The sequence below is a fragment of the Musa acuminata genome, chromosome BXJ3-6 (genome assembly GCF_036884655.1).
Source record: "Musa acuminata AAA Group cultivar baxijiao chromosome BXJ3-6, Cavendish_Baxijiao_AAA, whole genome shotgun sequence".
Classification (NCBI taxonomy): Eukaryota; Viridiplantae; Streptophyta; class Magnoliopsida; order Zingiberales; family Musaceae; genus Musa; species Musa acuminata.
Genome location: NC_088354.1, coordinates 19,500,001 through 19,511,008, shown reverse-complemented (window position 1 = coordinate 19,511,008; position 11,008 = coordinate 19,500,001). Strand labels below are relative to the sequence as shown.

At 41.3% G+C, this 11,008-nt stretch overlaps 2 protein-coding genes across 4 annotated transcripts; one reads left to right on the top strand and one right to left on the bottom strand.

The window, feature by feature from the left end:
• Positions 1-2,012: 2,012 nt before the first annotated feature.
• LOC103988838 (U-box domain-containing protein 45-like) lies at positions 2,013-7,398 on the top strand. Of its 3 annotated transcripts, XM_065153896.1 has the most exons (7): positions 2,029-2,241; positions 2,568-2,636; positions 3,104-3,289; positions 3,878-3,985; positions 4,907-6,084; positions 6,375-6,578; positions 6,650-6,788. In XM_065153896.1, exons 2-7 carry the CDS (start codon positions 2,586-2,588, stop codon positions 6,657-6,659), a joined length of 1,737 nt encoding a protein of 578 aa, XP_065009968.1. In that variant the 5' UTR covers positions 2,029-2,241; positions 2,568-2,585; the 3' UTR covers positions 6,660-6,788. The 3 variants fall into 3 exon arrangements, with proteins under 3 accessions (XP_009405766.2, XP_065009968.1, XP_009405767.2); XM_009407491.3 differs by having other exon boundaries at positions 2,013-2,241; positions 6,375-7,398; XM_009407492.3 differs by lacking the exons at positions 2,029-2,241; positions 2,568-2,636; positions 3,104-3,289 and adding an exon at positions 3,501-3,770 and having other exon boundaries at positions 6,375-7,398.
• A 2,054-nt stretch (positions 7,399-9,452) lies between these two features.
• LOC135641402 (galactolipase DONGLE, chloroplastic-like) lies at positions 9,453-10,955 on the bottom strand. Its single transcript, XM_065156760.1, has one exon. The coding sequence runs from the start codon at positions 10,953-10,955 to the stop codon at positions 9,648-9,650; it is 1,308 nt and encodes a 435-aa protein (XP_065012832.1). The 3' UTR covers positions 9,453-9,647.
• Positions 10,956-11,008: the final 53 nt, after the last annotated feature.

Here is an 11,008-nt window from a genome sequence, read left to right as displayed (position 1 = left end):
TATGTATATATGTATATATATGTATATACATATATACATATATATATATATATATATGTATATATATACATATATACATATATATATATATATATGTATATATATATATATGTATATGTATATATATATATATGTATATATATGTATATATGTATATACATATATATACATATATACCTATATATATGTATGTATGTATGTATGTATGTATGTATATATGTGTATATATATATATATATATATATATATATATATATATATATATATATATATATATATATATATATATATATATATATATATATATATATATATATATATATATATATATATATATATATATATATATATATATATATATATATATATATATATATATATATATATATATATATATATATATATATATGAATAAAATTATGCATATTGATCCTTTCCATGTCAAATTGTATGAAAAACATAATACAAATGCAGATCAAGCCATGTATTTATGCTAGTAATTTTGGATAGTTGACATCATATACAAGTCTGTTTACTCTGATTTAGACAAAAAAAGAATGTTTTTGTTCAATAGATTGAAAAAGACGTTATTCTAAATCAGGATCCGAGCAAAATCAAAGAATATTATGATTTAAGTATCTTTGTTACCAAGTCACGTCATGCCATTTTTAAGTTGAAAATCAGTATGTTATTATTAAAATTGAAAACCTTAAAAAGTAATTATTCTTGCAATTGGCTTTAGAAATAGACATGGCATCTTCCCTAATACTTCACCAAATAATGAAACTTGATTAATTATGGGGTGGAAACGCCTACTTAATCTTCCTGCAACCGCAAACAAAGAAGACCTTTTAGGTTTTGGCTACCGTCAAGAGGACACAAGTACGTATCCATGATGAGTGGGCCCGCTGTCGAATGGACGGTCCAGATTACGCTGATATATTTCCCTCCAATAATTCGTTTTCTAACTCCTGTACCAGCTCTCCCACCCGCCTTGTGATTGGAATGAGCACAGACGGTCGCGTCAGACCGACTTGGAAGGGCGAGTAAGTCGTCTGGCTGTTGACGAATGCTGGGGCCCCCGCCGTATTTGCCGACCCATCACCTCCCGTCCGAATCAGCAGCAGTCACCTGTACCCGCGCCGGCCAACCCGTTGGTCGGTGACTCGGACAGCGAGCAAGGTCTCGCGGGTCCCAGCACTTGGGTCAATGGAAATGCAGGTGGGACGGCGAGTTAACCGGAAGGGATGGTCTATCGTCCGTCCGTCACGACTCATCGCATGTGCACCGAATTCCACGCGACCCCGAAGACGAAAGAAATTGTTCCCCGCCAAAACGGGCGACGCAGAGGTCGCCACGCGTCAGATCAAACAGTTCGGAGTAACTGATCATAGCCGACAGCGCAATCTCCGGGGCTCCGTACCGATGGGTGGTGACACAGGAGCAGTATCTCGTAAATATCCATACTGTTTAGCGAAAATTGTCGGTCATGCTACTCGGCGACTGTGCTATTACAGCGACATACAGGGGTATTTATGTCTCTTCGAAACGACAAGGAGGTCGGCAAGCCGCGCAGTACGGGGAGATAGAGCGGCAATGAATGATTGAACTCAACCAACGGTTCGATATTTGAAATGAGCCGAGCGAGCCGATGGCAACCGTCCGATCAGCCGATGCCTAACCAATCAGCTGGCGGATGTCGAGTCGACGCGATGACAGGCAAGGATCGTACTTGCCTCCCAATCGACGGCGTGGATGAAGCCACGTATTCTTCAAGATATCCCTCGTTACAAAAACAATTAGTTTTTGTACTCTTATGCGCATTGATCGTCGAATATACCTTCTTTTTTATTGGAAATTATGGGTGCTGTTCCCACCAAGCATCTAATAGAAACGAAGGTATGGTATGTTTTAAACGGGAGATTTTTTAATTTAGTTGTTTAATCTTCAATTATGTATTCTACTAATTGTTTAGCATTTATATATAGAAGAGAGAGAGGAATAGTGGATGGAATCTCTCTCGCTTTCTTCTCACTCCTTCCGCTCTTGCTCCCCTGCCGCCTCGCAAGGAGCGCCCTTTTTTTTCTTTTTTACGTTATTCGTGCCTCGAATGCTGAAATCCCTATCCCTGATAACCGAGATTGAGGATTATGAGATCTCTATCTTCTCCTCGCGTCATGCCTCCTTTCATCTGACTCGTCTCTTCCGGCGCTCTGGATTGGTTTCGCCTCTGTTCTTTCGGTAAGTCTTGAATCGACAAGCTGGCGAGACCCCTGTAACTTTGAGGGTTTCCGAGTATGGATGTTTCCCTTGTGATTTATTTGGTTCTCAAGGATTGAAGACGCGGGACCTCGTGGTCTGACGGGTTTTTTCCACTGAAACAAAAAAAGAAGCTCTTTTTGTGTTTGGATCTGGATCTATCTTCTTTGTACAAGAACGAAAGGCTTTTGTTTTCTCTCTTGGAAGAGGATGGTGTTTGAGGGGGCTGTTTGTTCATCAGAGCTTTGTTGGTTTTGCTTATCGTTATCCTTACTGTTACTTTTTCATTTCCGTGTCACTTGATTCAGCTCTGTTGGGGGAAAATAATGGATGCGGCTGAGGTTGAGGGGAATCTATTCATTGCTGGTGATGCAAAGGTATTAATGCTTTCAACCGATTTGATTTTGGAATCAGTTTAAACGAAACGGAGAAAACGTTTGTAACATGATTGCTTGATTTTTCCTTGTTTGTTGTTGTTCTACAGAACCACCCTCCTCATGATCGAAAAACATTTCTTTTTACAGTTTCTTGAAATAGAAGTTTCATTATTTCTATTGCAATGTCACCCTGACGAGACATTTCAGTGAAGTTATTTCATTTTTGTAATGATTGTTCTCTGTGCTACCAAGAGTATCTTCGAAGCAATATTGATGAGTTACTCATTTAGGCCGCATTTCATTAACTTTCTGTGAAGAAATTGAAGAATGTCTCAACATCAACTTGGTGATTGAATTTAATATCTCATAAATGATTATAGCTTTGCGAATGATGTGATCTGCATAATTGTTCTCTTCCCATGATTATCGGAGTATAGTACTAATTGACCTCTTCTGTGTATAAGCAGGTCCATGGAGGAATGTTTAGAGTCCTACATACATTTGTTGGTAAGGTGTTGGAGATCTTTCCATTCATAGAAGCAGCAAGACCCAGAAGTAAGTCTGGCATACAGGCGCTATGCTCATTGCACGTTGCTCTTGACAAAGCCAAAAGCCTACTTCAGCATTGCTCAGAATGTAGCAAGCTTTACTTGGTGGGTTTTATTTTTTGCATTTTTGGCCTTGACAAAATGGAATTGACATGAACATCTCTTGTTTTGTACAATTTTTACTACCTTTTTCTGTAGACTATGGGCAAATAATGTAATGAACATTTTGACTTATTCCTGATTTTTTTTGTAGTCATCAATGAAGCAGTTTTCACAAGACGCTCTGACAGCCTTAATTTACTAAATAGATCATTGCTAGTTTAACAATCGGAGATTATTCAATTTCATACTTAACGATCTGTACACATTTGGAGCTCTGGAACTTTACAAGATGCTCCTCAGTTTGCTTTAATTACCGAATTTTCTTTTCTCTTCCTTCTTCCTGGTTCATTCTCTGCTAATAGTTGCTTCAAATTTAGCCTTATTGCCAGAGAGCTGCTTTTAAGGAAATGGAAACTGATTTGCATTCTTTGCATAAAATTTTGTGGATGCGTACTTTGCATAGACTGGAGCACTATAGTTACTAGTACGTTTTATCCATCTAAACATAGATTAGTTTGATATGCTATATACTTTTCAGTGACATGTTTTATGTTACAAATTATTTATAAAATGTATGTGTTATACCTTTAGGCAATAACTGGAGACTCGATTCTAATAAAGTTTGGAAAGGCAAAATGTGCCCTTCAAGAAAGTCTTAGACGTGTTGAAGAAATAGTTCCAGAACATATTAGTTGTCAGGTATGCAATTATGCATTTAAAGTTACTTGCACATCTTTGCTATGCCAATCTCATTGTTAAAATATTGTTATGTAATTATATCAAAATATCTATATACTTAAAATTGCTTATATCTTTCTATGTGTTGTTTACATGTGAGGGCCAACAAAGTAATTGTTTAGACTTTAGAATCTTCACTTGGTTGCAGTCTGACTCAGAGACTGTATGTCTAGTGGGCCGCGAGCCACTTATAAAAGAATCCTGATTTTAGTTTTGTCCAAAGAGGGAAGCCGCTGAAATTGGATTGATCTTGTATGACTCTTTATATAGCAGTTTGCACCAGAAGTTCTAAAAAGTCAAGTTTGTTGAGGCAGTTTGTAAACCTGGCCACTTTCAGTTAAAAACTTGAGACCACCTCTATTTCCTTATTATATTTTAATAATTATCAGCTGCTTTATTATAGGCAGCATTCCACCCTCTATTATTACCACCTGAAATATCTTTTTTTGTTTTTCTTTTAATACTCAATATTCTTCTATTTCTATCCCTTTAATTCTGTTTTCTGAACTTCAATTACATGTATATTTCTGGTGAACATTGGGGTTTTCCAGTTGACTTGTATCTTCTTGTAACAAAAGGATTACATGTTTATATCCATAAGCATTTCAGGCAATAGCAAATTTTGTCAAAGTATTTAATTGATCCTTTCACTGATATCATGACCTTTTACTTGTTACATGACCATTTACCTATAATAGATCATTAAACACATAATGATATCACTGGTTTAGTATCAGAACACCCATTTATTTTGAATGAGAGGTTAACATCTGGGAGGTCCAAACATGTAAAACTAGAAGTGCTAAAATTACACTTTTGTCTTTTTTCTGCTCAACTATAGTTAGTTTTGCTAAACGATTGTATTCTTTCTTCTCATACCAGATTATTGAAATTGTTGGTGTGATGGAGGACATCGTGTTTGAAATGGATCAGTTGGAGAAGCAGGCAGGTGATGAAGTAATCTCATTGCTTCAGAAAGACAGTAAATTTAATAATAACTTGAGCGATAGTGATGAGCTTGAAGTTTTCCACCAAGCTGCACTAAGGCTGGGGATTACTTCTTCCCGAGCAGCACTGACTGAAAGAAGAGCTCTCAAAAAACTTATGGAAAGAGCTCGTGCTCAGGATGACAAACGGAAGGAATCAATAGTATCTTACTTATATCATCTCATGAGAAAGTATTCGAAGCTTTTCAGAAGTGAGTACACAGATGATACTGATTCTCAGGGATCAACTCCACGCTCTTCTTCCATACTAGGGTTTGAAGAGGTGTCCAGTCCACATAGGAACAGTCACACGTTTGAGAGACAACTATCTAAGCTACGCTCTCTCAATTTCAAACAAAATGGAAGAAAATCAGGGAATATGCCAATCCCTCCTGAAGAATTCATATGCCCCATCTCCTTGCAGCTCATGTTTGATCCTGTCATTATTTCATCTGGACAGACCTATGAACGTTTCTGCATTGAGAAATGGTTTAATGATGGGCACAGTACATGTCCGAAAACTCAGCAGCAGCTATCCCATCTGTGCTTAACTCCAAATTATTGTGTTAAAGGGCTGATTGCTAATTGGTGCGAACAGAATGGGTTTCCCATTCCAACCGGCCCACCAGAGTCCCTTGATGCCAACTATTGGAGGTTGGCTTTCTCACAATGCGAAGCCATGGATTCTAGTTCCTTTGGTTGTACAAACTCTTGCAAATTGAAATGTGTTAAGGTTGCTCCTTTGGAAGAGAATCACAGCCATGAGGAGCTCACTGAGACGGATGTTGAAACTTTAAGTAACTACTACAATGAACATGTAGTAGATGAGTTTGAAAGATATCGAAGCTTGCTGTCAGCACTCCATGAGGTTAAAAGTGCACATAAACAATGTAGAGTAGTAGAGCAGATAAGGTATCTGCTGAAAGAGGATGAAGAAGCAAGGATCTTTCTGGGAGCTAATGGGCTTGTGGAGGCACTTATTCAGTTTTTAAGGATGGCTCTCTTCAGTGGTGATGGGAAGGCTCAAAAAGCTGGTGCCATGGCCCTTTTCAACCTTGCAGTTAACAACAATAGGTACTAAACTTTATTTTATTATATTCATCTACTTATTCATGAAATTGTGCTAGGTTGCCTTCTTCTAGTGTCCATAATTGATGGCATTTGCAGTTAGCGGTCTTTGCATTTGGGATTTTTTTATAAAAACATGTTAGTTTGCATTTGAGATTCACTATTGGTGTAATAGCTGATCTTTTATTTGGTGGTCGGTCACCTCAGTTACTGCAAATATGCCACTCATGCATTGTGATCATCTATTTTGGCTCTTCATCATTGTAAAGCACTTAAAGTATATCATATCGTATTAGGAACAAGGAAATGCTCATAGCTGCTGGACTGTTACCATTGCTGGAACAGATGATCTCAAATTCAGAAATGTTCGAATGTGTAGCAGCCCTCTACCTGAACCTCTCCTGTCTCAATGAGGCCAAGCCTCTTATTGGCTTAAGCAAAGCTGTTCCTTTCCTGATCCAGGTTCTACAAGCTGTCAACAACGAGGGTAGTTCCTGCAAGTACGATGCGCTCTACACCCTGTACAACCTTTCCACACATCCGCCCAACATCCCTTTCCTTGTATCATCAGGTATCATTAACAGTCTCCATCCTCTCCTTGGATCACCTTCTGTGACTGAAGGCATAATGTGGACCGAGAAGGCCCTTGCCGTCTTGATAAACTTAGCATCAAGCCAGGCAGGAAGGAAAGAAATCGTGTTGACCCCAGGTATTTTTTGTGGTCTTGCGGGGGTCTTAGACTTTGGTGAGCCTGCAGAACAAGATCAGGCTGTGTCTTGCCTATTAATTCTGTGCAGCAGTGACGAGCGATGCAGTCAGATGGTCCTGCAAGAGGGGGTGATACCGTCACTTGTATCGATATCGGTGAATGGGACAACTAAAGGCAAGGAGAAGGCAGAGAGGTTGTTGAGGCTGTTCAGGGAACAGCGCCAGCGAGAGCCTTCTCCCCTGAAGCAGCAACCACAACAGGTAGAGAGTGACGGTGGTCATCAGGTGACCATGGAGTCCAAGACGATTCATAAATCAAAATCAAAAAAATTTGGGCGGACATTAAGTTTGATATGGAAGAACAAGAGTTTTTCGATATACCAATGCTAGTGTTCTCTGTCACTGAGCTTGTAGATTTGCATCAGCATTTCTCTTTACTTTCTTTGTCCAAATCTCTTTACCTTTTCCCCAAGGGTAATGTGGCATTTTCCCCTTGCCTCCCTTAATAGAAAGATGTACAGGCCTTTTGTTATCATCTCCTGTTTCTTTTCTTCCTTTTACCATGTTTTAACTCTTCACTTGTTCTGGTAGTATACAGCTTCTTGTGATTTCCGATGTGACCTGCTAATACTTATTGATTCCTGAGGTGCGATGGAATAGTCATTTTAATCTCTTTGAAGTTACTCGAGAAAATTCATTGTATGCATTACAATTATTAGAAAAGATGATAGTAAGTCTTACATTCTTGAAGAAAATTCCATGAGTATTTGATTTATATTTGAGAGTAACACTGCCTTTTGGTTAACAAAATTAAGTGGGATACAGTTTTGGTTGAAGCTGCGTTGCTTTTATGGTGGTAGGAAAGAAAGTAAGAAATAATAGGGAGCATTAAAAGAATATGAAAACTAAATATGTTTATGTATCACTTTCACTTTCATCTCTTGTTAATACTTCCTCTCAGTCCCACAAAATTCTTGATCAATTGTTAATTAATTAAAGAAAACTTGTGATTAGATTCCTAATCAAAGTTTATTGTTTCCAACAAGCTGATGTGCACGTTAGGTTGTGGTGTGTATGGAATATATGCAGTGCGGCTTGGCTTGCTTCTCCTGCCACAATCTGAGATCATCATGTTGCGGTCCTCTCAACATAGTGGAAGTGGAAGTCCCACTTGTTATGTCATCATCTCACCCCAGTCCGTCTCTGCCATCATTATCTGATGAGTTGGAACAATATTTTCGCTGCGGAGAATGAAGCTTCATGGATGGATGTTTCAGTGATTAGGTTATCTGCAAGAAAGAAAAAGAATGATGCTCAACTATAACTATCAGGGGAAAGAAGGAAGGGAGTGTCAGCAACATGATCTGCATATGGCTTATGTCAGAAAGGGCTGAAAAGCTGAGCTTGAAGTAGTTTACAAGAATCAAATCGCAATCGGTGATATGTGGATGGATATAGACTGATGATCTGTGGGTGTGTGATGTGGCAGTAGCCTAATGAATCATCAGCTGCGTCTGCTTCTGTCATCTCGGATTCTGATGCTGCTGCTGCAGCCTAATCTGCTGAGAGAATCAGGTACCCATTCATTGAATGTTTTCTTGAGAGCAAGGTGACACAGAGATTTCCATCTTCGGACAAAAAGGAGGAGGAAGAAGGGGAGAAGGAAGAAAAAGGAAGCACGCTAGACACATGCATGAAAAGGGTGAAGTACATGTCATGGCTCAAAGCTCCCTGCGTTACATGCAAATCTGCTGCTTCCATGAACAGAGAGATAGACACTGCTACGTTACATGGATCGAACTCTGAGAGATCTTATCTCCAAATCTACTTACTTTGTGATAGACACTGGTCCACGTCAAAGAACAACTTTCATGTTATTTAGCTTCTTATTCTTCTATATATTAGTTATTTGTGTGTGTGTGTGTGTATATATATATATATATATATATATATATATATATATATATATATGATGTCAAGAAAATCAAGAATGTTCCTGCATGCATACTCTTGATTTGTATGATGCCAAAGAAATCATGAAAACAACCTCTCCTCTTACAGGGATAAGACTGTAGATTGATTACCTAATAGTGATTTGATCGGTTATGGATTCTGGATAGAAGCTACTGTGACAACATCATCGTATCATGATATTACTGAAGCTCACCTTTCCAAGGTCACGTAATATGTACTGTAGAAGAAGCAGCATTCACCAAACCAATGAACTAAGAACACAACTTAAGATGTTGGTGAAGAACATATACAACATCATTCATTTAACCAGTTGAAACGAAAGCTAAAAATCGACTTACTTTCCTCGAGAAGAACCACAGCAATTTCAACAGGGATTGTTTGCTAAATATCTTTCACCGTCAAGGATGTGTGGTACGAAACAGAGTGTCTCGAATGTTAATGTCTAAAGAATCCTCCTTTCCTTCACCCTATATAATGTGACAATGGGAAGAAACTCATTATTCACATCAATAACAGATAAAGCTGTCATTATGTTTGTCGATATCGGAAGAGTACACTTGAAGTACAAAAGTCATAACTCTTGTTCTCAATTGGCCAAATTATTCTCACATGCGATAAAACCTGTTTATTTAGGATCATTATTACATGGAATACTATATACAACCAACACAAGCAAACTATAATTCTAAAGCTTCGAGACAACTCAAAAAGAATTATCTTCCTACATCGAGTAGCTTGTCACATGATCATAGAGATTACAAGTTTGATGATGTACAGTGTGTGTCTAGAGATGTCGATTACAAAAAATAATTGCCTGCAAATATGCTGCAGATAATAACCCTCCTCTGAACACAAAAATAATGGGGGGACTGATGTAGCCCTTGATCTCAGATCAGACTCAGAGATTGCACCAAATGACCCACTTGCCTTGCCACATCTTGCCATGGCCATGGCTGAGGCTTCTTCCTGCTGACGAACGTCCTTGCCTTGGCCAGCAGATCCTCCCCCTCCTTGTGGATTTGCACCAGCTTGGGGCGTTTCAGTAACCCTATGTAGGTCTCCAAGTCATGAACGCACGCAGGGTTCTGCACCTCGAAGAAGTCGAGGGCGAGCTCGACTCCCACATGAGCGTAACACGAGCAGCTCCATGGCAGGTCGCAGCCCGCCGCCAAGGCCCTCAGGTTCTCGTTCAAGAACAGCCCGGGCAGCTTGGTGACCGGATCATGGACGTTCACCACCCGCAGCACCTTCACCCCGAGCTCCTCGCACCTCGCCTTGAAGCCGGTGTTGCCGACCCTCGGCCCTCCGAAGGAGTACACCGTGATCGGAACCTCTCGCTGCAGCCGGAATCGGTTCAGGCCGAGCTCAGCCAGGTCGTAGCCGAAGAGGAGGGCGAGGGCGCTCCCCATGCTGTGTCCGGCCAATGTGATGCTCATCTCCTCGTCCTCCTCCTTGTGCTTGTTGATGAGCCGAGCCACTTCGCTGAGCAACTGCTCCCGGCAGCTACCTTGGCTGAACCTACAGGTGCTGTCGTCGGAGGTGTAGAGGCTGAGGAAGCCGGATTCGACCTTGACGTCTCGTCGGGGATCGTGAGGGTCGAGGTTGGCCGGCGTCAGCGAGCTCATCAGGTTTGCGATCCACTCGGCGCCGGTCACGGTACCCCGGAAGCTCACCAGTACGTCCCGCCGCCCGAGCCTCTTCGCCTCCTCGTCCGACGACACCGCCACGTACCCGATCCACCGGCCGCAGCACGCGCCGCTCTGCGTGGGGATGATGATGTCCGGCGTCGCGTAGATGTACTTGGTGATCTCGTAGCCGCAGGAGGCCAACCCGACCTCCTGCAGCAGGCGGCTCCTCCCGTACTTGCAGTTGAGGTACCTCTTCGACCTCGGGTCGAGGTCAAACGCCTTGTAGCAAGCCGCGACCAGCTCCCCGTACCGCACCACCTCCTCGCGCAGGAGCGGGTGCAGCGGCTCCACCAGGTCACTCCAGTCGTCGGCTCCCTGAATCTTCCTCCACATGCCGGCAAGGCAACCTTTCACCTCCGGCAACCTGGCCGGCCGCGACCGAAGCGTGGGGGCGGCCGATGGCAGCCTCGGTGGGGCGACGCCGGACATCCCAGGCCGAGACCAGGACGAGCTTATTCTCTGCAAGATCGGGGGAGGGTTCTGCGTGGAGACAGCGGCAGAAGCCATATGGGGGGGCACAGTGCAAACAGCAACGAGGGGAAGCGCCAACCATTATATAG